General features: G+C 47.8%; 1 protein-coding gene across 3 annotated transcripts in view; it reads left to right on the top strand.

Moving 5' to 3' along the window:
- Positions 1–12,593, top strand: part of TSPAN33 (tetraspanin 33) — a 38,445-nt gene extending 25,852 nt beyond the window's left edge. The window contains exons 5-8 of one of the 3 annotated variants that reach the window (XR_013621107.1): positions 1,068–1,163; positions 7,894–8,022; positions 8,164–8,297; positions 11,787–11,800. Coding sequence is in view for 2 of the 3 variants with exons in the window: in XM_078766823.1 (XP_078622949.1) it covers positions 1,068–1,163; positions 7,894–8,022; positions 8,139–8,297; positions 11,787–11,864 (462 nt within the window). In the remaining variant the exon portion in view is untranslated. Of the gene's footprint in view, positions 1–1,067; positions 1,164–7,893; positions 8,023–8,138; positions 8,298–11,786 lie in introns of all 3 variants that reach the window. The other 2 variants (XM_078766823.1, XM_078766824.1) reach the window with 2 other exon arrangements.
- The last annotated feature ends 14,978 nt before the right edge of the window (positions 12,594–27,571 follow it).

The raw sequence follows: 27,571 nt of genomic DNA, 5'->3' as shown, positions 1-27,571 counted from the left end.
CCTATTACATGTCTTCAATTAGATTAAGTGATTTATTTTCAAAATGTTGCAGTGTGACCCTATTTGCCTTCATCTTTGTTTTCAAAAAAGTGCAAGGAGTGCATCGGGTCATTACCTTGTCAGTTGCCGTTTAAAACACTCCATGACAACTATAATATGGCACTCGTACAGCGCATAGTCTCACCTCGTCCGTTCATTCTGAACAAGTACCATCGTTAAGTAAACACGCTACTATTATCGCACACTGTTATTATGGTCCATATACCCGTATCATCCATGCACCCTATTATGTTGCACAGTTTAGTGACATGGGTAATGAACATCATACATTTTCACTCACATCGGAACATTCTTCACTCACAGGTCATAGATCAGATATATATATACTGTACATACATATATATATATATAAGTTTCACATTTTGCTGACTCGTATTTCAATTCAACAAATTATGGCTAGAATACCACTTTGGCAATAGCATAATCGTTATCACCCTATATACCCCATGGGGAGTTGATGATATTTGCCAAGTTTCAATTTTTTTGATTGAGCAGTTTTGGAAAAAATGATGTCCAAAATTTTCCTTTAATCCAATATGGCTGCCATACCATGTGACCTAGGATGTCAGAGTTAGCAATACAATATTTTCCATGGGGAGTTCCTCCTTGTCGATGAGACGAGCGGTTGCAGAGAACCATTTTAAAACGAAAATATATTGATGCGGACACAGGCACACACGCATACACACACATACACACACACACACACACACACACACACACACACACACACACACACACACACACACACACACACACACACACACACACACACACACACACACACACACTAATAAAGACTAATAGTGAGACTAATAAAGGACTTTTTTTTACATTTCTTGCAAATGTATTCACAATTACCACATTTAATTATTGGTAAAATAATAATAATAATAATCCTGTTATGTGCTTCATTTTGTAATTGGGTAAGCTGGACAAAAACAATACGTGCACAACTAGGTGTATCGCATGAAAACTGACCCGTTGATGACCATGTGTTGCATCAGGTGCGGGCTCAGGTGAGTGAAATGGTGGGAAAAGCTATTGTTTTATACAGAGAAGATCCAGATCTGCAGAACCTCATTGACTACTTTCAGGAAGAGGTGAGCATATAGGCAAATGCTGTTTTCCCTTTCCAAGTGTTGCTTAAAATGTTATTTGCAATTTCAGTTATCAAATCGTACAGTTACTTGTGGTGTGTCTTTGGTAAGATTCTCGGTGTTGATTTTTCGTACCTGCATACAAAATCGTCGGTTAATTCGTGTCGCGTATTCTGAGGCCTAGTAGTAGTAGGTTTCCGTGTCCAACCTTGGGGCCTAGTTTTTCTCTCAGCGGTTCGTCGATTGCGCTGCAATTACTTTCGTTCCCTGTTTTTTGTCCCAGTCTTTCACCCCATACTTCCTTGTTTAAAATCTCAACTCAGAAAAAAAAAAAATCCTTCTCTGCTCTAATTCGTTTATTCGTTGTTCTTATTTGTTCGTTCGTTCTTCGACCACATTGTTCGTGATCATGTGATCACGTTGTTAAAAATGTTTAAACTTTCCCCTGAAGAACTGTATTCTGTCATATATTATAACACCTTTTTCTTCTTCCTCTATAAAAGGATGCTTTCGACTTACTCACCAAATCTATTCATTCCAAAAAAAAATTCCATCTCTTACAGTTCCTCTTTCATACATTCCCTAAACTCCTCTCCAGCACTCCACCCCTCCTTCAGCGTCCTCAAAGGTATTTTTGACTCGAAGGTCTCAAGAAACTCTTTTTGCAATAAATGTTCGTTTCCCATGAATCGTACACTTTTCAAAATCCAATCTCACCCCTCCCCTCCAAATCTTCCCCATCACCCCTTCCCTCCAAAACTTCCCCATCACCCCTCCCCTCCAAATCTACCCCCTTGCCCCTCCCCTCCAAATCTTCCCCATCACCCATCTCTTTCAAATATTCCCCCTTGCCCCTCCCCTCCAAATCTTCCCCATCACCCATCCCTTTCAAATCTTCCCCCTTCCCTCCTAAACTCCCCCCACACACCTCCCCTCCGAGACTGCCCCATCACCCCTCCCCTCCAAATCTACCCCCTTGCCCCTCCCCTCCAAATCTTCCCTATCACCCATCTCTTTCAAATATTCCCCATCACCCCCCCCCCCAAAACTTCCCCATCACCCCTCCCCTCCAAATCTACCCCCTTGCCCCTCCCCTCCAAATCTTCCCTATCACCCATCTCTTTCAAATATTCCCCCTTGCCCCTCCCCTCCAAATCTTCCCCATCACCCATCCCTTTCAAATCTTCCCCCTTGCCCCTCCCATCCAAATCTTCCCCATCCCCCTTTCCCTCCAAAACTTCCCCATCACCCCTCCCCTCCAAAACTTCCCCATCACCCCTCCCCTCCAAATCTACCCCCTTGCCCCTCCCATCCAAATCTTCCCCATCACCCATCTCTTTCAAATCTTCCCCCTTGCCCCTCCCCTCCAAATCTTCCCCATCACTCATCCCTTTCAAATCTCCCCCCTTTCCCCTTCCCTCCTAAACTCCCCCCACACCCCTCCCCTCCGAAACTCTCCCTCGCTCCTCCCCTCCTAGACTCCCCTCTCACCCCTCCTCCTCAAAGCGTCCTCCCCGCATCTTCCCCCTTCCAACTTTCACCTTCATCTCCCCCAACCTTCTGCCTCGCTCTTCCCCGTCCTCAAATAACACCTCACTGTGCCTCACCCAATCACCATCAATCCTTTTGTCCGCCCCATTCTTCCCTTTCTCCAAGCTATTCTGAAATATCTGACACCCTCAACAGCTCTCCCGACCTCTTCCTCCTCTTCCACATCTTACCCTACCCCTCCCCCCCCCCCCCCTGTTCTGTATCCGATGCTCCCCCTTCCTCGTCATTAACGGTATGGACCTCAAACATCCGGGGCCTTCGCTCAAACTTGACTGATCTCTCCATACAGGTTGCTTCTGACAAACCAGACGTGATCTGCTTAAAAGAAACTTTCCTCCTTCATGACATCTCTGATTCCTTGGTATCTCTCCCAGGTTACTCCCTCCTCCGGTATGATAGACTCGAGCCTCGTCCTGGAGGTGGGGTTGCTATCTTTATTAAAAAAAAACTCTCTTCCTCACTCGCCCTGCACTGCCCTCTCTCCACCTCACCCCCAGGAATACCTTTGGCTGCGGCTTCCCTTTCGCTCCCACCTTTTGTTCATGTGTGTGTTGTACTCTCCACCAAACAGTGATGACTCCACCTACATCTCGCTGTCTGATAATATGGACCAACTTCTATCTACCCATCCCAACTCTCTCTTCCTCATATGTGGTGATTTCAATTGTCACCATGCCAGTTGGCTGGGTGTGGGTACCTCTCTCACCAGCCATGGCTCTTCAGCAAAGGACTTCTGCGACTCACTGGGACTGACACAATCTGTCAATTTCCCGACCCGGATCTCAGTCAACGGAGCATCTTCTCTTCTGGACTTGGTTATGACAAACTTCCCTGAAAATGTCTGCTGCTCTTCTTCTGCTCCAATCGGCTCATCTGATCATGTGCTTGTTAAAGTGGACATCTCTCTGACCATTCTCAGAGAGCCTCCTCAGCGTCGACGAGTCTGGCATTTCACTCAGGCCAACTGGCACGGTCTTCAAGCAGCCATCAATCATCTGGACTGGTCTCCCATCTCTACCGCCTCTGACATCAACTTATCCTGGGAATTCTTCCAAAGTAAATTGCTCTCTCTCATGCACAGATTCATCCCATCTCGTCTTGAGTTGTCATACCCTTCCTCCCGTCCATGGTACACGGAATCTTGTGGTGAGGCTGTTGCCCAGAAACAACTTGCTTTCGTCTCCTGGAAAGCAAATCCACCGGAAGGAAATCTCATTTCCTTTCACAAAGCCCGAAACAAGTGTGTGTCCACCCTCAGGAGAGCCAGGAAACAATATCTCTCTGTTCTCAAGCCCGAACTCTCTTATCTGTCTCCCTCTTCCAAATCCTGGTGGCGTCTGGTCAAATCTGTTTCTGGTGTTTGTTCCCCCTCCATATCCCCTCCCTCACCTCAAACGGCTACACAGCTGACTCCGCACGTGAAAAAGCTGAATGCCTCAACTCTGTGTTTGCCTCTAAATCTTGTGTCCCAAACCCATCCCTCTCTGTACCCACCGTACCCAGTCGTACCCAGCTGCTCCTGGACTCTGTGTCCTTTCCTCCTGACAAGGTGGAAAAGTTTCTGTCAACCCTCGACTCTGATTCTGCAACTGGGCCTGATGGCATCAGCCCACGGGTCCTAAAATCCTGTTCTTCCGCTCTTTCACTCCCTCTCTCTTCACCCTCTCTTTTGCTCAAGGTCATCTTCCATCTGCTTGGAAATCAGCCAACATCACCGCTTTGCACAAAAAATGTGCAAAAACAGATCCTAGCAACTACAGACCAATCAGCCTTCTCCCCATTATCAGCAAAGTCATGGAATCCATCATTGCTTCAGATATGAAATCTTTCCTCTTCTCCAATGGCTTGATCTCTGATCATCAATTTGGTTTCAGACCTGGTCACTCTACTCTGGACATGCTGCTTCTGCTTTCTCAACAATGGATGGAGGTCCTCAATGCCAAACAGGAAATTAGAGCTGTCTCCCTTGACATATCACGTGCCTTCGATACGGTCTGGCACCCCGCTCTGCTCACCAAACCCTCCTCCTTTGGTATCCATGGAAATCTCCATGCATGGCTGGCGGACTTCCTCTCTAGTTGTAGTCAACGTGTGGCCCTGAATGGGTTTCTATCATCTCCTCTTCCTGTTCAGGCTGGAGTTCCCCAAGGCAGTGTTCTGGGCCCTGTGCTTTTTCTGGTCTTCATCAATGATCTCTCTGACTCTCTTGAAAATCCTCTCTATCTCTTTGCTGATGATTCTACTCTCTGTCGCTCCATTCCTCATCCCTCAGATCGGCAGTCTGCAGCCTCCTCACTCTCTGCAGACCTGGACAAAATCACAGAATGGGCAAACAAGTGAAACATGTCTTTCAATCCTGACAAATCTCACACTCTTACGATGTCTCTCCGAAAAGACTGACTGGACAACCCTCCCATCCACTTTTTGAATAATCCTCTCCAAGAAGTTCTGTCACTCAAGCTTTTGGGTCTCACTATCTGCCATAATATTTCCTGGGAAAACCACATTTCAAATCTAGCCTCCAAAGCCAGTCGCCGACTGGGCATCCTCCGTCGTGCGAAGTCCTTCCTTGGCACACCTGAGCTCCTCACCACATACAAGGCTTTCATCCGCAGCTCAATGGAATACTGCTCTCACCTCTGGGCTGGTGCTCCTGCCTCACACCTAGCTCGTCCTCACGCTGTTGAAACCAAAGCGTTCAGAATCATTGGAATCTCCCGCGATGAAGCTAACTCCAAGGGCCTTTCACTCACTCACCGCAGGCAGGTTGGTGGTCTTTCCCTCTTCTACCGACTCCTCTCTGGCCTTGCCCCCCCCCCCCAGCTCTCTCTGGGCTCTGTCCCCAAAATATTCCCACAGGTCGCACAAGATCTGCCTGCAACCCTCTTATGGTTAAACTGCCAAAATCAAGACTCTCTGCTCACCTTCACTCCTTCATTCCTCTTTTCTCCCATCTCTGGAACAAACTCCCTCACTGTCTTCAATCCCACTCCACCCTCCAGGTCTTTAAAACAGCTGTTCACCACCATCTCTTATCTTCCCCCATCCAAAACCTTGATCTTTTCTACCCCCGCTAATTTCACCCCAAATCCACTTTTTTGAAATACCAACTTCTGTCCTGGAAGTCCTTTCGTGTCCTTGTGTTTTATACTTCTCCCATCCCCCCCCCCCTTCCCACGCCTCCTCCCCCCAAGCCCTCTCCCTCCCACACATCTCCCTGCTCTCAAATGTTATGTTTGTGTGCTTCCCCTTCTCTCCCCATCTTGTCTTCCGCTCCCTCTTTTTATATATCTTGTTCGTCTGGTTGATTTGTTTGTGAAATAAATGTTAGCTCTTTCACGAGCCTCGATTCAGTATACAAAAATTTTTTTAAAAAAATTAAAAAATTGTGCACTAACATCTCACTACATTTCAGACTTTTGTGGGAAGCTCTGTAGGGGGTATCGCTCTGCAATTTAGGCTCCAGGTAACCACAACTATGATGTGGGAACAATGATTATTGAATGTCATAATGCATCTCACCATTCACAACTTGAATCAATTCAGATGAATTGCTATTTTATGAATTACATAAGAGGGACATTTACTTATTGTATACTTAAGGAAGTGTTTCAGAGGTGAGTGGGACTAAAATATCAAAACATCGGGGCAACACCCCTGGCGCTCACGTGGTATAATAAAGAGTATACTGTTCTGACTAAGGGTATTCAAAACCAATTTCAATGGTTGCTAGAAGACAGGGCAGCACATAGAATCATACGAACATAATCATAGGACTTTAAACAAAAACCAAAAAAATACCTATTTTGGCGGGCAACCTCCCCTCCCTCCCCCTCCCCCCCTCCCCGTGTACTTCCTCACACTCCAATTTTTCCAGTGCCTTGAACATTGGTACATCACGGATGGTGAGGATTGTGGTGAAGTTTCATCAAAATTGTGTGTGTAGGTTCTGAGAAAAAAGCAAATACCTCTTTTGGGGGGCAAGCCCTCCTCCCCATAGACCACCTTAGACCCCGATTTTTTTAATGCCGTGAACAAACGTTGGTACATCACGGGTGGTGAAGGTTGTGGTTAAGTTTCATCGAAATAGTGTGTGTAGTTTCAGAAAAGAAAGCAAATATCTATTTTGGGGGGTCAAACCTGGACCCACTTTGACCCATGGTAAACCCCTTTGACCACGATTTTTAAAATGCCGTGAATAAACTTTAGTTACAACACAACAAATATCATTTCTGCCAAATTTGGTCGCAATCCCATCAGCGGTTTCGGAGAAGAAGTTCTCAAATGTTTACAAACGGACTGACGGACGGACTGATGGACGGACTGACGGACGACGCGCCATCGCATAAGCTCCTCTGAACTTCGTTCCAGGTGAGCTAACAATGGAATTTAACAAGGCCACAGGACATGAAAGAAGGAGATTTGCATTTGAGAGTTTGAGAGAATAGGAGTAATGGAAAGGGAAGGAAATGTATCATGTATGAAAGTGTATGGGGGAGAACAGGGAAGTTGAGAGTCAAATATTCTGAAATTCTGGGTACATAATATTGTTTACGGAAATTGTGGGAGAAATGGGAAATCTGCACTATAATAATCTCTTCGTCTGTCTGTCCGTCCTTCAGGAAGGGGTTTCACCCGTTGAGGGAGGGGCTTCACGCGTTGAGGGAGGGGCTTCACACGCTGAGGGAGGGGCTTCACCCACTGAGGGAGGGGCTTCACCCGTGAGGGAGGGGCTTCAAAAACAAAACGCCACCATTTTGTTTTCTCCGCATAGTTCCGGAGGCCTCGTAAGTCTCTTTTGTAAGGCTCATGCTTTCTGCGCCTGAAACCTGTCCTCCATCTTCATCCTGGCAGTTTGTCGGTGTGGTTAAAATCCCGCCACTGTAACAAAATGGCGAGGGTCTCAATATTCCTAGAGGATCTAGTGATATGAAGAGCCATTTAATTTCCTTTTCTCAGAATAATTACAAACATTAGAACAAAATTACCAAACTAATGTATTCTGGGGGTCACAGTACCATGAAGCAAGGTAGTTAGACCATGGCTTCGCACTACGGTAAAATGTTTATCTTTCTGTATCTTATTTGTCTTCTTCAATCCTCCTTCATCATGATAATTTTATATATCATGACACTGTCCCCTCATTTCCTCCCCGACCCATCCGAACGTGTGCGACGAGCAGTTTGAGTGCTGTGGTGGTGTGAGTTACAGGGACTGGCTCAATAATGAATACTTTGCCTGCACAAAGAACAGCAGGTCCTTCGAAGCATGTGGCGTTCCCTATTCCTGCTGCCTTCGAGTAGACACAGGGGTAAAACACAACAACAAAAAAAAGATGCACAACTTGCAGTGAAGCCGTGACAAAGTATGCATTGCTATGCTAATCCATCCAACCACTGTGCTCTCTCCGTTCTGCTTCCTCTAAAGGTTGTGAACACTTTGTGTGGCTCAGGTATGCTGAAGAAGACATACTTTGACATTGTTAAACACATTTATACTGCTGGCTGCACTGGCAAGGTTGAAGACGAGGCCCGCAAAAAGCTGACCCTTCTAGCCGGCTTGGTCCTCTCTGTGGCGCTCATTCAGGTACAGGTAGAGGAATCAGAAAAGGTTTACAATAGAGATTCGAGAGATCCTTTGTTGGCCATAATAAAAAACGGTTGTTGTTATCTTTGTGAGTTTTGTAGGGCATATGTAAAGCATATACAAATATTATTGTATTTTGCAAAAATACACTGATGCTTTGAAGAAATGAAAGTCATGTTTTTTGTGAAAGAATGTAAAACTGTAGCAGCCATCCATAACAGCACAATGCTATGGAGTAATGCTAGATTGGATTGAACAACAATGCACAGCAAACCGTTCACCTACACTTGGTTATCCATTAGATAGAGGGGACACTACCAATAGGCAAATTATTTGGCATGAATTGTTCGTAAAAAACAAACAAAGAGCAAGTACCTTTATTAAAAGTGGGGACTCTCAAATTCTGTTATTGCATCATTATGAAGGTGGGGAGTCGGTGGGGGATGGTGGAGGCAATAGTTCTGGACCGATGTATTCCATATGGCATTGCTTTTCAAATTGCTTTGCATGTCATGGGGTCAGGCTGAGGAATCCTAATGATGGATCAGACTTAGTCTGGCTGTGCTGGCAAGCTTTGAAATGTCAGCCTGAGAAAGGTCTTGGTTGATGATCATCACCAGGAGATTCAGACATCAAGTCGAGGCCTTTTTTGCATACAGACTCGAGTCTCGTGGAGGAGCTAAAACACAGAATGGACCAGGATGGAAGAGAATGGAAAGAATGGAAGGAAGAGGGGTGGGGGACGCATGAACAGCATGGTTGAGCGACAAAATATAGGGAGACTTGGAAAAAGAAGGGACATGGGGAAGAATGAGAGCAAGGGGAGGACACATGGGATGAACAAGATGGATACAGCCACAAACTCTCAATCACAAAAATGCAAGGAAAACTGGAAATCTGGAAAGAGGTACGATTAAGGAGGATTGATGGGAGGTAGAAAAGATCATGGTTGGGGATAAGGGATGACATGAGAGGGTGGTGAACAGCTGTTTTCAAGAACCTGGAGGGAAGAATGAAATTGAAGAGACTGAGGAACCTGGTTCCACAGGTAGAAAGACAAGAGGAACTAATGAGTGAAGGTGAGCAGACAGGCTGAATTTTGAGGGTTTCAACAGGAAAAAAAGGGTTGTTGATTGACCGTGTACACCCTGCAGAATTTGGGGGAAGGTGGGCCGGACAGAGCATTGAAAGGGCAGAGGGTGCAAGACCAGAAAGGAAGCGACAGAAGACAGCGAGACCACCTGCCTGTCTCCAATGTGAAACTGATAGGCCCATAGACTCAGCTTATTTGCGGGAGATTCCAATTATTTTGAAGGCCTTGGTTTCCACAGTGTCAAGCTGAGCAAGGTGTGAGGCTGGGCCACCAGCCCAGAAGGGAGAGCAGTATTCCATCAGGCTTCAGAGTAAGCAAATAAAAGCTCAGCTGTACAAGGAAAGACTTTGCATGTCGGAAAATGCCCAAGCGGTAGCAGGTTTTGGAGGCCAATTTAGAAATATGGTTTGCCCAAAACAGAACGCTCCCATACGTGTGTATGGGAGAAGGAATTGCAGGTGACATTTTCAGGGTGTTGCTGTGTTTTTAATTGTCAGGGTAATTTGATACGTTCGACTAATGTATACAGTGTTGATTGGCAGTGAAATGTTCATGTTTGTTCTTTTTTAATAACTTCATATGTTTTTTTTTTTGTTTTGTTTGTTTTTTGTATACTGAATCGAGGCTCGTGAAAGAGCTAACATTTATTTCACAAACAAATCAACCAGACAAACAAAATATACAAAAAGAGGGAGCGGAAGACAAGATGGGGAGAGAAGGGGAAGCACACAACCACAACATTTGAGAGCAGGGAGAAGTGTGGGAGGGAGAGGGCTTGGGGGCAGGAGGTGTGGGAAGGGGGGGGGGGGGGGGGAGAGGTATAAAACACAAGGGGACCGAAATTAGCGGGGGTAGAAAAGATCAAGGTTTTGGATGGGGGAGGATAAGAGATGGTGGTGAACAGCTGTTTTAAAGACCTGGAGGGTGGAGTGGGATTGAAGAGAGTGAGGGAGTTTGTTCCAGAGGTGGGAGAAAAGAGGAATGAAGGAGTGAAGGTGAGCAGAAAGTCTTGATTTTGGCAGTTTAACCATAAGAGGGTTGCAGGCAGATCTTGTGCGACCTGACCTGTAGGAATATTTGGGGGACAGAGCCCAGAGAGGGCTGGGGGGGCAAGGCCAGAGAGGAGTCGGTAGAAGACGAGGCAATTGGCAATCTGAGGCAATTGAATAGTAACTTCAAAATCAAATGTGAAATTACATATATATTCATTCTTATATATATATATATATATTGTGAACCGTGCGTTCGTCTGTCTCCCATTTACAGCGGCTGCTTCCCTTGTTGCATTTGAAAAGCTGCTGATTGGTTGTTTTGCATTTTCATTTCACCTTTCTTGATGAAATATAGTCGGTCACTTTATTGTCCCTTCCAGCAATCTTTAAAATCAACATGAACATCTGGATTAATGTAGATTTAACACAGACCTTCACGGAGTAACATAATTTAAAATAGACAAGTCAGGAGATGACGATGGTTCACGTGCGAGCGGTATTCGATGACAAAGGTCAAAACCGACATTGAAAATATATAAATAGGAATGTGTTATCTGTTATGAGACTAGTTAGCTACACAATACCGAAAATTCGGTTCGATTCCGATAACTTTGAAAATTTGACCTTTGTGACCTTCAAAGGTCAAAGTTCGAGGATTCTGAAATTTGTTGGAAAACTTGTATTTCATTATGTATGTGATAATGTAAGATCATGTACGGCATTTAACCCTACCAGGAAGCAAACAATGTAATAAAACCATCAAAAATCGACTTTTCTAAATTTTGTGACCTTGACCTTGGGGCGAAAATGAAAAATCGAGCTCCGTGGAGCTAGACACATGACATTGGCCTAACCAAATATCGAAAGCCCTGTCAGATTCCACCAAACCCCTCGGAGAAGATGTAGCTTGAAATCGATTACCCCCTAAAAATACATCTTTTTCGGGCGTGGCTCCGCCCACAATGGGCGCAATACGCCCACTCTAGGCAGGACACAACTAGATCATGATATCAACCTCCCACCCAAGTTTCATCAAGATCAGATGATATCATCGGGTAGTTATGCTGCGGACAGACAGACACACAGACATGCACACAGACAGACGCACACACATGACGAATATAGTGGTCACTTGATAACTCGTGAACCAATATTTTTTTCCTCTTTTTAGACAAATCCAACCTCTGCTGCCCGATGTTGCACCAACGTTTTGCGGTGTGTGGTTTAAGTAGCTCAGAGCTTTGGCTTTGTGTAAAACCAAGAGTGAAACACAATTAACCTTTTAACAGTCCATCAAATAATTAAAATTGATAGATTAACTTAAACTTTTTTGTCACTGGGGATGGGTAAGCTCGTATTCAATGACTCATGAAAGCGTGTCCATGTTTGCCTGTCTCCCCACAGTTCATCGCCATTATTCTCACATGCTGCTTCATCACAAGTATCGAGTCTCTCCGGGACAACGGACAGGACTTTATCTAACATCCAGTCATAGTGATCACATAGCTTGCCTCTGCAACGCTTAGCATCTCAACGTTCTCATTAGAACTAGGATTGAGAATATGTTGGACATGAAGCCAAGGATATGTGTCAAACACCCAGGAAAATGTGTGCTGTGATGTGAACTCTAATCCAACAAGACTGACTGTATCATGGTTTGGGTCACTCGCATGGCAGAATACCGTAGATGACCAGCTGATACATTGGCATACAAACTCTTGTGGAAGAGGATATGTGGACAATGTTTTAAGTTGTATTTAGCGCAGTGGCCACGTTTCTCATGGCCCTGCATTTTTGCTCAATCCCCTCCGCCATTATATTTATATTATCCTTCCAACTCCTTTTCACCTGTGGTAATACCGCAAAAGGTGTTGATCACTGCCAAGGGGCATGGCCCACAGGCATTGTGTGATACTGTAGCGGTTACCGCTGGATGTACATAATCGCCTTGCACCGGCCAGAACACGGCCAGACGCGCCTCTCCCGGGCATGCCCGGACTCACTGTTCCCGGGCACGCCCGAACCTCCCGGGCACGCCCGGTCTCGTCTTTCCCGGGCATGCCCGCTCTCGCCTTTCCAGGGCTCGCCCAGAGCGTCCGGGCATGCCCGCTATCGCCTTTCCAGGGCTCGCCCAGAGCGTCCGGGCATGCCCGCTATCGCCTTTCCAGGGCACGCCCAGAGCGTCCGGGCATGCCCGCTATCGCCTTTCCAGTGCTCGCCCAGAGCGTCCGGGCATGCCCGCTATCGCCTTTCCAGTGCTCGCCCAGAGCGCCCAGGCACGCCCAGCCTCGACTTGCCAGGCCGCAGCCAAACACGCCCGGGCAGGTCCAGACTCGCCTTTCCAAGGCTCGCCCTTGATACCCGGGCATGCCCGGTATAGCTTTTGCCGGGCAAACTTCCCGACATAAATGTGTATATATATTGTTGCCCGAAAAACGGGCTGGTCAGAATACCTGAGCTGTTTTGTTTCAATAAAGCAACTCGGACGAATTCCGTCTTTGGTCGCGTCAATTCTTTCGACTCGCGTTGGAGCGCAGTTCCTTCAATACCATGAAAGAAGGCTGCTGAGGGATACCCAGGCATACCAGAGAGCCGGAGTGGAGTCTGAGTCGTTCAGAAAGCACCAGTCCGGTACAGTCTAAGTAGAGTCACACTCTCCCCCTGCCACACCCCCACTCCCTCCCTCCCCCCCCCCCTCATCCCATTACCTCAACATTTCTTTCTCAGATCCTGGCAGGTTTCTTTAATTTAACTTTGTTTTACCATCACCTTGTCTGCCACTCTTTGTTATTCAGGTCCATGGCCACAGGAGAGAGGTTGTAATGTACAAGTGTGTGTTACATGTACTCCCATGCTGAAGCTTTGGTGGTTTCTTGCCTCAGATATGTTGTAGTAGTTGATTTCCTCTCACATGTTGATTTTTCTCTATAAGTAAAACCAGAGGGTGGCATGAAAATGTCCTTTTCTAGGATCTTTCCTTTCAGGACAGGGTTCCACAAGGCAGTTTATTAGGACGTACATTATTATTGATCTATATCAATGATGTATCTGATTCTCTTGAAAACCAACGTTGTAATTTTGCTGGTGACTCCACCCTGTGTAAACCCATACATATCACTCTTGTGAAAGGCCAGCTGCTGTGGAATCCCTTTTTGGTCTAACATGAACAAGATTGATGTAACTGATCAGCTACTTGGAACATGGTGTTAAATGCTACCACATCATACGCTCTCAAATTCTCTCTGTACAAAGATCTGCCACCTGGACAGCCACCAGAAAAGGTTCAGTCCTGGAACTCCTCGGAATCACTATCTGACATAACCTTTCGTGGGACGAACATATCAGACTGGCATCAAAGGCTAGTCACCACCTGGATAGTCTCTGTATAACTAAGGCATTCCTGCATGGAATATAATCTCCATGGAATATGGCTCCCTGCTCTGCTCGCTTCCCACCTTGCTTCTCTAAAGGCAGTCGAACACAAGACCTTCTGCAACATTATAATCTTAAAACAGGAGGCGTATTCCCAAGGACAGATAAAATATCTGTTTGATATCTAGCATAAGAGGATTACCTTTCTATTTTTCAAAGCAACAACCCACACAAATCTCAACCTTAAATCAATGACGCTTAAACCATACTTGTATCCCCTATCATTATTAAGTTCAATTAAGTCAGCAGACCATACGTAATCTGCTTTGGAATAAACCTTTCTTCTTCATGCCACAACATGTACAACCACCCACAGGCCCCGAGACACATTAAAACGACACCACAAAGACACCACAGTGACATCCTTCATAACATATCCCCCCACCAAACAACGGAAACCACATAAAACACATCCACACCCACATTACCAAAAACACAATAAACAACCTGGGTCTAAACAGTATATTAGGCACAAAACCCCCTCCCATCGATGACACAGAGAAACTACTCCACAGGTCTGATCATGTTCACCTTTCACGCTTTCCCTATGGACACCACCCACAACCTTTACATGACAAAGATACTGTTACGTTTATGGGGGGTAGGCAATGAAATAGCTTCAGGCCAGATAGGATTGTATAGGTAGTGTGCTTCAACTGTCATGAAGAAGAAGAAACCTGTAACTTAAGTCAGCTCCGTGTGTTCGGATTAAGTGTGACGTGTGGCCACACGGAGGGTGGCGCTTGTGCTATGTAGCTTAGGAATTAAGGGTAAATCCCCTGTATGTAAATGACCTCTGTGATTTTTCCTTTGTTCCTTATAACACTACACTACACACACGAGCAGCCAAGTGATCGGCGCATAATTAATAACACCAAATAAAGTGACCGGATTCGGACATGGAACACCACCGCTGGCGCCGCCAGCCGAGTCATCGCAACACCAAGCAAGCAGGGGCGTGAGGCCCCTCCCCGAAAGGAGGTAATTGGTCTGGGCGATGGAGCTATGAGATGGACTCTTTGATTGGAGCACACGCGGACGTCATCAGATGACGTCGGTAAAAAGGACTTGTCCCGACATTTTCTGGCCCTGGCTTCGTGGATGTGATAGTAGGCGGATGCATTGCCATTTTCTCTCTCTTGCGTTGGGACATTCATTTCGAGCAGACACATCTTTCTCTTGGTCCTGGCTGCGTGGAGGAGCGGACGCATCCTTTCCCTGGTTCGTTGGTGCTGCCTTCGTGACGGCTGTGTGTGCCTGAGAGGCCTCGGTGCTTTGTGGAGCGTGGGACGAAGATGGAGCTCGGGCCTGTTCACTTGCGTCGGCGTGGCGGTGAATGTGGCTTCGTGCCAAGGCGTGTTTCCCGCGCAGGGACACGGGTACCAGTGACGATCCCAGACTGTCAAGGGGACCAGGGCTGAGTACCCACTAACCTTCCAAACACCACGCATTCATTCATTCATTTATTTATCCCCGTGTGCTGTTTTACGAGTCCGTATGGGGGCGTTCCATTTAGGATTTTAGTATTACCACACATTTACTTGTCCTTGGCATTGTTTTTATTAAACCCGGTATTGTAGCATTTTAATTCCTTGCCCTGTCTTGTTTAATTGTTGGTGGTTTGGAAAACCCGCTTCGCGCCCGTCTGTCCAGGTAAGCTTCGCTACCCTCCACTACTCCTCGCGCATATAAAGAAGATCCGCTATAGTTGACTGAACGCCTCGGTGGTAAGCTCGATCGGTCATTTGTCCGAGACCGGTCTTTATCAGCACGGACATGACAATACACTCGATGACACCACTGACGACACCTGCAACCACTGCCAGGCCGCACCACACACAATAAGACATTTCATGGAAGACTGCACGGTCCTGGCTTCACGTAGGCAAGAGCACAACGTCTTGGATGTGAGGAATCTCTGGGTCGCTCCGGTGCGATAAATCGGCTATCTCTGTGCAACTGGTCTGTTCAACCAGAACTGACTAGGGCAACACAACAACAACCTTCCTTCTTTTAAACTTTGGGATTGTTCGTTTACGTAATTCATTACCTAAAAGCTTATTGGGTAAATGTTCTTCAGTCTTAATGACATCATTAGAGCTTAAACTTGTTTAGGACGACCCAAGTCTCTTCATGATGAACCTCACATTTATCTTCTTCATGATAAATGACTCACATTTATCTTCATTTATCCACCTTTTTTCTTGGTGTTGGATTTCGTATCAAAGCCAAATTATGCAGCATTTCTCATGTTTCTCATCCAACATCATGCTATTATCATAATCAATATCGTGTTTCATACAAACTTAATCAACTCTTGGAAGGGCATCAGGAAGATTTGGCGCCAGGAAGGGCATCCGGCCATAAAAACATTGCCTCAAACAGGGAACCATGATTGTCATGGGGCCCGCAAGGCTAACCCCCGCTCTAGCGGGGAAAATGGCCTTAAACGATCATTCATACAAACTTAATCAACCCTATTTTTTGGTTTGCTCCAAGGTTTAGGATTCCCACATTCATCTAATCTTTTATCCAAGTTTATTCCCGGACCACAGAAAGAATACCCCGGCAGATGTAATTCTTATCCCAGCTGTTGTAAATCTACTTCCTGATAAAAACTGTTGTATATCTCTCCCATGTTTATGTTTGGAGATTAATTGACTCTTTTTTGTGCCACATACAAAACATATCCCCTTTCTCGTTTATATATCCTCAACATCATTGAAGTCATTCTCAAAACTATGAATTTTATTCGACTTGTTAATTCTTTCTTTTCCTCCTCATTGAGATTAGTTTGCTGGTTTATTTTCTCTAATCCATCACCTCTCTTTTTAATCTCACCGATTTCCATATTTTTATTCGACCCCTCTTTTTTCCCCCACTCTCTTTCCTCCCTTTTTAACTTCTTCATCCTCAGCATCCCTTGAGTCATCCCACCACAGGATTTCAAACGTATATTAATCTGGATTGTGTGATATTCTTGTATCCATAATTATTTTTCTCATAACAGGAAGCAATATGATTTGTTATTAATTTCTAAAAGACTTTTATATTTCATCACTCTTAGAAGCTCATTTTTATCCAATGTTTGAATCAAATCTGCATTTGTGGATTTATCAATATCAGTCAGAGTATGGCCATTTTTTAATTAAAAATTCCCTGTGTCTATGTTCGAATTCATAAGGAATGTAATATCTAGCACCCTTTTCTTGTAAGTATCCTTGAATACAAAAATTATAATTTTCTTAAAGCTTAATCCTTCTTCCTGCCATTTATGTACCAGAAAATATTTCGATTTCAGAAATGTATGACATTAATATGGTAACAGGTTGTTAAATTGGTTTGTATTCCCTGACTTTGTATTTTTATGTAATTTCCTTCCTTCTTTGTCATGTAAACTATCACGAAACTGTCATATAATTTTCTATTCTTGAAATCATGTATTTGTTGCTTGTTAATTGGGCTTCCACACATATTGTTATACCTGCCAAACGAGTAATATTCTTACTTACGAGGCTGATTTAAATAGTGTAGGAATTTATAAAGTTTATTGCAAATGACCAATTATAATAAATAAATAAATTATAATCCTAAATCATGCATATCGTCAAGTCCGCAGCTGATGAAAACCAGCCTTGAACGGATAGCCGGGTCGGTCTTTACACTGAGGCGAACAAGCCGAAAATTGGCGGTACGTTTTGGCGTGCGCGGGATGGGACCAAAGTGCTTACCTGCACGGAAGAAAGCCACGGGGTTTTATCCGAAACCCAACACCATGCAAACAAGCCAGCCACCGGCGTGAGGAAAACAGACAGGACAGCCTCCTTTGGTCTGCTCGCGACCTCCTCCGTCTATGCAGAGCACCACCGTCAACAACACCCCCTCCAATGTTGCAAAGGTTCTCTCAGTTCCGAACTGTCCTCCCCAGAAAGCGCACACAAGCCAGCCGCAGCCGAGAGCCAGAGACAAAAGCAGTCGCCCGCTATGACGCCAGTACGAGAGAGAAAGAGAGAGCGAGACAAAGAGACCCTTCTTCTTTTCGACAGTTCGAACCTTCGCTCTGACGTCACCCCAACCAATCCCTCAGTTCCTCTCAATCGCTCCAATGTGGGTCCCAACCAATAACGAAGCTCGGGGCGTGGTCTGCCGGTTACGGTAGTTTCCACGCCCCTCGACCCACTCTGGGGATGTGGCCTTGTTCCTTAGTCGGTTGGTGCGGCATGGTTTACTTGTCGTTTGTAAACGTTCGGCCTTGCTATGGAATGCTCGGGTTTCTGTCGCAATTTATGCCGCCAATTGTGGTTTAATGGAGCGTTTTTATGGCCGGTTCATTATAATTGTAAAAACATAGGGAAAATCACAGGAGGCAATCATATACTGGGAGAAACTAATCTTAACCCTACCTAGTTAACACACGCTCCACCCCCTGCATGAAGATACGTAAATTTCATCTTAGCTCTTTCACGAGCCTCGATCTTGTATACACAAAAAAAAAAAAAAAAAATCTTAAGCTCACAGCTTTTCTATTTAAATACATCGAGAAGGGCTTCCTACTCGCATGTGGTTCATGCCACCCTATACAGTCCTAGCTCCACTATGGTATGTCATCACCTACTCCCCACAAACGTAACAATATCATACCCCCATTTATCTATTCTCATATGAACTATACATCCTTTATAATATTCAATTAAGGAATCCAAACCATATAATGTTCAATTAAGGAAACATACAAAACGAGCACACACAACAAAGTTTTCTCTTGAAAATGAAATATTTTTAATAGTTTGCTCATGCTTGAAGAAAATTACTAAATGAAAAATCAACAATACAAAATGTGAAATACTGCTCTTGCAGTAACAAAATATCCAGCAGTTTTGAAATAGTCAAACCACTCAAGGGGAAAGTCAAAGTTGGTCAGGACGTGAAGCAATACATTGTGCTTTATTTTGTTTATAAATAAATTGATTTTATTGAAGTGAAGTATATTGCTTATTAGATTCAGCTACAACACTTGCAGTATCATACTGATCTTCGAATTAATAGCCCAGGGTGGGCTGTTGGTTGTCTCTTGAAGTTGTAGTTCAGACATCTGCTGATTTTGGGGGCCTGCTGTGGGAGCCCCCCTGATCCTCTGGGAGCCCCCCTGATCCAAAAGCCAGCAATGTAGTTAATGTCGGCATCTTAGTACTGTGATACTGCTTCAAAGTTGTGTATATCGGTGTAGTCACGATCATGTTCTAGGGGTGGTCTACTCAAGAGGTCGTGTTTCTGAGCAATGCTGACGGTTGATTGTGTGATGTGAAGGATTCTGGTGTTGTCCATCAGCGAACAATTTCCGGTTTCACTCTTGACAGCATGTCTCATTAGAAGACATTTGTATGATGCTTAGAACTGTAAAGTCGTGGGGTTGTTGTTGAACCCACCTCGTGATCTAACTGCTGCAAAGAAGAGTTCAATATGATCCTGACTAGGCTTGTATGTCAAGAGGTACGTCAGTGGCGCATTAAGAGCATCCACAAGTTCCAAAAACAACTTTAACATACTGGCGATGCTTGCTCCAAATCCAATGACTCCAGTTTTCCTGGGACCCAAATGCATTCGTGTACCAGTTTCCATCTTTCAAATCCAAGAGGAATTTCATGACTCTTTGCAGTATCTTACAGAACCTGTCCTTGTTAGTTTTCATTATTGGGGCCTTGAATCCTTTTCCAAGAGGACTGCGACTGGTCAGAACATCAAATGCACTGTCAGCATGCCCAAGGTACTCAACTGTTGTCTCACAGCCCTTCAAGGGTGGAAGCTTAAGTCCTGTGCAGCAATACTCCAAGGTGTCTGCCACAGTGGCACTGAACACCTGCGCTGCAAGATTGACCTTCATTTTTTGTTTTTTTTCCATTGTACGAGTGCATTTTTCAGTTCGTTTCCAAATCTCTGCCCTTCTGCCTCTTGAAGCCTATTAAGTTCTTCTATGTACTGCCACTTTAAGGTATTGCCCTCACTTGTTCTGAACACCCCACCGTCAGCGAACAAATTGCGTATGAGTTTCAACATGCGACAGACATCTCGTAACACATGGACCCTCTGCGAGGGTTTCTGTGAAGTAACACATGGACCCTTTGCGAGGGTCACCATCCTCTGTGAAGGATGGGTACAAGCCATCAATTTCCATGTTTGCACCTAGAAAACGCATCATTTTTAAGTGGCACGAAGGTCCATCATACGTCAGAGACACTGCCCTTACCCCTGCATTGTGCAATTTGTCGAAGCATTCAACGATATCATTTGCACGCTCCGCCCCAGCCAAGCCGTATTTCAAGAAATATGCAAATGAATTTTTCCAAGATTCATTGACTGACAGCCATGAGCACAAGCGCGTCTTTGGCAACTGGTGTTCAATCATCATGTGTTCCACTGCCAACATCAGCGTACCCATTAAATCTTCCATTTGCATACTCTTTTACGAATTGCCATCTTTTACGAATTGCCAATTGCCATTTTACGAATTTTACGAATTGCATACTTACGAATTGCCATCTCATCAAGCATGACAGCACAAACAGTCTCCTTCCCCTTAGTTTTGTTGTCCTTGTCCTGTGCTTGAAGGGCAACACTTGCTGATTTTGTGAAGCCAGGATCTCCATTTAGGCCACTGTGCCACGACCTGATTTGATGAGGATGGGGCAAGACCATGTTAAATGTCTTTCTCACATAGCCATATGCCTATGCCGAGTAGAACTGCAGTATAATGGTAAATTCTTTCAGTTCTTGAGGATAGGTACCGGAGTGTTTCTTGTTCTTGCGTTTTTGAATTATCTTCAGGACTTCTTAAGAGACTCCACTGAAAGTTGCCTCGAACAACATTTTGCTGACATCAGGTTCTTTTCTTGCAAGGAAGCTACAAGTGAGCCCAAGTTCGTCACTTTGCATTTCAGGCGTCCTGATTTCTGCTGCTCTCTTTCCAGTTTTTTTCCTGCAATTTTCCAGCTGCACAGTCACATGATTAAGCTTACGGTTCAGCTTCCTCGGAGACTCCATTCTGGCATAGGAGTGTTCTTGGTGGGTACTGCTGTCAGAGGCTGGTATTTTATCTTGGCTGGAAGACTCACTACTTGTGCTGTAACGTGGGATGTTTTCTCTCATAGCAGACGTATTCCTGGAAAGTGGTGCTTTACGAATTGTAATTTTCTGAAATAGAAAGCTGAAAATCCAATCATGAAATTGTAGCGGCTACCGCTGGGTATACACAATCGCCTTGCACCTACCGAGGACGCGGAGCGATCACCATGCCGGGCTCGCCCAGGGCGCCCGGGCATGCCCGCTCTCGACTTGCCAGGCCTCGTCCAGGACGCCCGGGCACGCCCCCTCTCGCCTTTCCCGGGCAAACGCTCCGGGATAATGTGTATATATATTGCTGCCCGATAAACGGGCTTTTCAGAGTACCTGAGTTGATTTGACACAATAAAGAAACTCGGACGAATTCCAGCTTTTTGTCGGGTCCATTCTTTCGATTTACGTTGGAGCATAGCTCCTACATTGGTGACCCGACATGGACACGGCAGTTGCCCTCAAACTGCCTACCTTCTGAGAGGCTCACGCGGCGGTTTGGTTCGCCCAGGCGGACTCCCTGTTCGCCCTGCGAGGCATCACGGCCGACGACACCCGCTTCCACCATGTGGTAGCAGCACTCGGCTCAGCCACCGCGGCCCGTGCCCTGAGCCTCCTCGAGAGCCCGCCAGCCGCTGACAAATACGACGCGATTAAAAAGCTCCTCCTCGACGCTTTCACCCTCTCATCAGCGGAACGCGCACGGCGCCTGCTCGACCTGCCCGAGCTCGGCGACAAGCGCCCGTCCGAGCGAATGGACAACATGCTTTCGCTGCTCGGCGAGCACTTTCCGGCATTCCTGTTCCAGGAGCTGTTCCTCCGTCAGCTGCCTAGCCCGGTATGCCTCGCCCTGGCAAGCACGACGATCACGGATCCCCGCGCCCTCGCCAGGGAAGCCGACAAGATCTCCGCGGCAGGCCAACGCATTGGAGCAGCGACCTGGAGCCCACCGCCGTCCGAAGCAACGCCCATGGCGCCCGAGCACCCGGCACGGTCGACGACCAAACTGCCGACGCAATTGGCGGCCGCTACGCCGCACCGACCACCTCCAGCACGACGACCGGAGCCTCCACCTGACCAGGCGTGGTGTTATTATCATGCCAGGTTCGGACAGAAGGCCCAGACATGCCGACCTCCGTGCACCTTCAGCAAGCCGGGAAACGGCCGGGCCGGCGTTCATTACCAGCCATGAGCGCCGGCCACATGGGCAACTTACTTTTCATCATGGACAAAGCGTCCGGACGGCGCTTCCTGTGTGACACCGGTGCCCAACTGAGCGTCATACACGCCTCCGATCAGGACAGGCAGTCCGCTGTTTGCGGCCCCTCCTTGGTTGCGGCCAACGGATCGGCCATCCGCACCTTCGGCCCGCGCAACGTCACCTTCTGCTTCGGCGGCCAACGCTTTAATTGGACTTTTGTAACCGCAAGCGTGCCCATGGCTCTGCTAGGCGCCGACTTCCTCTGTGCACACGGACTGCTGGTGGACGTCCAACGGCGTCGCCTCATCAACGCCGAGACCTTCAGCTCCCTGGCATGCACATTGAGCAGCTCTGCTCCGATCGAGCTGGCATGCGCCCTCCCGGCGGCGAACGAGTTTGCTCGCCTGCTCACGGAGTTCCCGGCCCTCACGCGGCCGACGTTTTCGGCCGTCACAGTACGACATGGGATCGAGCACCACATACCAACCACGGGCCCGCCGGTCTACGCCAGAGCCCGCCGCATCGACCCAGCCAAGCTCGCCGTGGCCAAAGCCGAGTTCAACGCTTTGGAACACCTCGGCATCGTGCGGCGCTCCGATAGCGCGTGGGCTTCGCCACTACACATCGTCCCAAAACCAGGGGGCGGCTGGTGCCCATGTGGCAACTACCGCCGCCTTGACGACGCTACCACCCCCGACAGGTATCTGATCCCGCACATCCAAGACTTCTCCGCCCGTTTGGCAGGACGGGTCATTTTTTCAAAGATCGATTTAATACGGGGATATCACCAGGTAGGTACCTGTCAGGGCGGCCGACGTCCCAAAAACGGCCGTCATCACGCCGTTCGGCTTATTCGAATTCCTGCGAATGCCTTTTGGCCTCAGGAACGCGGCTCAGGCATTCCAGCGCTTGATGGACGGTGTGCTGCGCGACCTGCCGTTCCTCTTCGTTTACCTGGACGACATCCTCGTCGCCAGCACGTCCCGGGCCGAGCACCTCCTCCACCTCCGAACATTGTTCGGGCGCCTCAGCGAGCACGGCCTCATTGTCAACCCGGCCAAATGCCACTTCGGCACGATGGCCGTTGAATTTTTGGGCCACCACAACACCAAGAACGGGGCCGTGCCGCTGCCAACCAAGGTCGAGGCCATCACCACGTTTCCGCATGCCCGCTCTATAAAGGCCCTGCAGGAATTCCTGGGAAAGGTGAATTTCTATCACCGCTTCGTGCCCCGCGCTGCTCAACTCATGCGGCCCCTCTACGAAGCCCTCCGGGGCAAGCCGGCCAAGCACGACGTCGTCTGGTCCGCAGCAATGGACGCGGCCTTTAAAAGCTCAAAGCGGGCCCTCGCCGACGCAACACTGCTCGCTCACCCGGTGCTCAACGCTCCCATCGCCCTCACCACGGATGCCTCCGACTACGCGGTGGGCGCCGTACATGAGCAATGGGTGAACGGGGTTTGGCAGCCACTCGCTTTTTTCAGCCGGAAACTCCGGCCGAACGAGCTCAAATATAGCACATTTGACCGTGAGCTCCTCGGTCTACACCTGGCCGTTCGCCATTTCCACCACCTCCTGGAGGGCCGACCCTTCACGGCGTTCGTCGACCACAAGCCGTTGGTTTACGCAATGGCCAAGGTCATGGAGCCGTGGTCGGCCCGCCAACAGCGCCACCTCTCCGCCGTGTCGGAGTTTACCACGGACATCCGGCATGTCGCCGGCAAAGACAACGCCATGGCCGACTGTCTTTCTCGGGCCAGCGCGAACGCGGTCCACCTCGGCGTGGACTTCGCGCTTATGGCGGCGGACCAAACCACCGACACCATGGTGCAAGCCCTCCGGGCGGCAGACACGGGCCTCCGCCTGGCCGACATCCCCTTCGTGGACACTGTCCTGCTCTGCGATGTCTCCCAAGGCCAGCCTCGCCCCATCGTGCCCGTTACCTGGCAACGCCGCATCTTCGCCTCCCTCCACGGCCTTTCCCACTCAGGCCGGAAAGCTTCCCAGAAGCTGGTGTCGGCGCGATTCGTCTGGCACGGCCTTCGACGGGACGTCCGCGATTGGACCAGCACCTGCACAGCCTGCCAACAGGCCAAGGTCCACCAACACACCCAGGCCCCGCTGGCACCTTTCACCCTGCCCGAACGACGTTTCGACCACGTCAACGTGGACCTGGTGGGCCCCCTCCCCCCATCACGGGGTTTCACACACCTGCTCACCATGGTGGACAGGACCACCAGGTGGCCAGAGGCCGTTCGCCTCGTCTTCACCACCACCGCCGACGTGGCGCAGGCTTTCATCGCCACCTGGTTCACCCGCTTCGGTGCACCGGCGGACATCTCGTCGGACTGCAGACCGCAGTTCACCTCCGAGCTGTGGGGCGCGGTCGCCCGCAACCTGGGGGTCAAGCTCCACCGTACTACGGCCTACCACCCCCAAGCCAACGGGTTGTGCGAGCGATTCCACCGCTCCATGAAGGCCACGCTCATGGCCGGCCTTCAGGACGGCGGTTGGGCCGACCGGCTGCCGTGGGTCCTTTTGGGCCTCCACACGGTCCCCAAGGAGGACCTCCGGGCGTCCACCGCCGAGCTTGTCTACGGCCAGGCGGTACGCGTCCCGGGCGAATTCGTGCCCGACGCTACCAGTCCCTGGTCCGCAGCTCACCAGCGCTCGGACCTCCAGGAGACTGCCCGACGGTTTGCCCCCGTGCCAACGTCCCACCACGGTGACCCCAGTCCTACGTCCCCCCAGCGCTTCGCACAGCGGAGTACGTTTTTGTGCGTCATGACGCACATCGGGGGCCACTCCGGCCGCCGTACGATGGGCCCTTCCGGGTCCTGCGACGGAACGACAAGTCGTTCGTCATCGACATCGGCGGCAGGTTGGACCGGATTGCGGTGGACCGCCTCAAGCCGGCGCACGTGGACATCGACCAACCACCACGGTTGGCCCTTCCGCCGCGGCGAGGCCACCCCCCGTCCACGGTGCCCCCCACTCGACCGCCCACCTTCACACCGGACCCCCCCTCCCCCCACGACCCGCCAGGCGTCGCTTCGGCCGGGTCATCAGGACCCCCCTTAAATTGACCCTGCCTGTGCAAGTCGATTCTGGGGGGACGTGTGTAGCGGCTACCGCTGGGTATACACAATCGCCTTGCACCTACCGAGGACGCGGAGCGATCACCATGCCGGGCTCGCCCAGGACGCCCGGGCATGCCCGCTCTCGACTTGCCAGGCCTCGTACAGGACGCCCGGGCACGCCCCCTCTCGCCTTTCCCAGGCAAACGCTCCGGGATAATGTGTATATATATTGCTGCCCGATAAACGGTCTTTTCAGAGTACCCGAGTTGATTTGACACAATAAAGAAACTCGGACGAATTCCAGCTTTTTGTCGCGTCCATTCTTTCGATTTACGTTGGAGCATAGCTCCTACAAAATGATAATTTCCATTGGTTAAAAAGTATTTTTAAAGAAAACACAAAAAGCATTCAATAATTTATCGGTAGACTTATTTAATAATCCAGTATAATTACCTTCGGTGAGCAGGAAAGGCAAAAATAGTAGGTGTTGCATTAGACCTGAGGCGAACATTCTGACCAGTTCTGTCATAGCAGCTCTCGGTGAAGTGGTTGGAGCAAAGATGAGACCTTTTTGTAGGTGTCCACCTGTCCCTCTTCATGTTGCTCACCCATTTTCGCAATCTCTCTGGATCACAGTGCGGAAACCTCCAGGTAAATAAAAAGAAAGAATATTCAGTCAGTAGGCCTGCACTTGTGAACAGGAACATCAAGTTCCAGTCACAAACTGCTTACGATGCACCAGGCTATGCTTCTCCAATTTAATAAACCTTTTAATAAACCTCCTTGTTGTAAGACATTTGTCTACTGCCCTTTCAGCTGACAGTTTAGTTCAATTTTCAGGAACACATACAGTAACACACACATATTTTGAGACATGGTGGGTGTCCGTTCCATCTCCCGAAACCCACCCATGTATGGAGAGAGCAGCCAACACCAGCAACTTACACACATATAAGTGCACACACACACACACACACACACACACACACACACACACACACACACACACACACACACACACACACTTTGAGACTTGGTAGGGCTCCGTTCCACTTTCTGAAACCCGTGCAAAGACATAACCAACTTGACACACAGTGACACATACACAGTTACACATACACGGTTACACATACACAGTAAGACACACACAATAACACACACACAATAACACACATACAATAACACACACACACAGTTACATATACACAGTTACATATACAGTAACACACACACACACACACACACACACACACACACACACACACACACACACACACACACACACACACACACACACACACACACACTTTGAGACTTGGTAGGGCTCCGTTCCACTTTCTGAAACCCGTGCAAAGACATAACCAACTTGACACACAGTGACACATACACAGTTACACATACACGGTTACACATACACAGTAAGACACACACAATAACACACACACAATAACACACATACAATAACACACACACACAGTTACATATACACAGTTACATATACACAGTTACATATACAGTAACACACACACACACACACACACACACACACACACACACACACACACACACACACAGTTAGTTGCATATACAGTAACACACACACAGTTACATACACAGTAACACACACACAGTTACATACACAGTAACACACACACAGTTACATACACAGTAACACACACACAGTGACATACACAGTAACACACACACAGTTACACACACAGTAACACACACACACACACACACACACACAGTTATATACACAGTAACACACACATGGTTACATACACAGTAACACACACACACGGTTATACACACAGTAACACACACACACGGTTATACACACAGTAACACACACACACACACACACACACACACACACACACACACACACACACACACACACACACACAGTTACATATACAGTAACACACACACAGTTACATATGTAGTAACACACACATACACACAGTTACATATTGTCGCGTGATTCCCCTTGGTGAAGACCGGAAAATCACGGATAGCCAAAGCCAGCTCTAACTCCAAAGGTTCAGTTCAAAGAGCGGATTTCACTATACAAGCGCGAGGAAGAAAGAAGAAGAAGCTGGAAGCTTTTACCTGACGCGATCCCCGAGCAGTCTTCAAACGTGCAAAAAGTAACTCAAACGAAAACCGATTTAGAATATACAAAAATAACAGGTTTATTTAACAGAACCGATAACAAGGAAACGCGCCGGTCAACTAAATGTCCTAAAATGGAGCGCTCCCACACCAGACTTATAATACACACAAGGAAAGAATATAACTGAAAATAATTGTGTGATTGATCATGCACTTAACTCTGATCAGCTTGTGAGGGTCTCGCCAGGGTC

The sequence above is a fragment of the Myxine glutinosa genome, chromosome 12, assembly GCF_964187855.1.
Source record: "Myxine glutinosa chromosome 12, kmMyxGlut1.1, whole genome shotgun sequence".
Lineage (NCBI taxonomy): Eukaryota > Metazoa > Chordata > Myxini > Myxiniformes > Myxinidae > Myxine > Myxine glutinosa.
The sequence above is the reverse complement of the archived record's forward strand: the minus strand, read 5'-3'. Positions and strand labels throughout refer to the sequence as shown.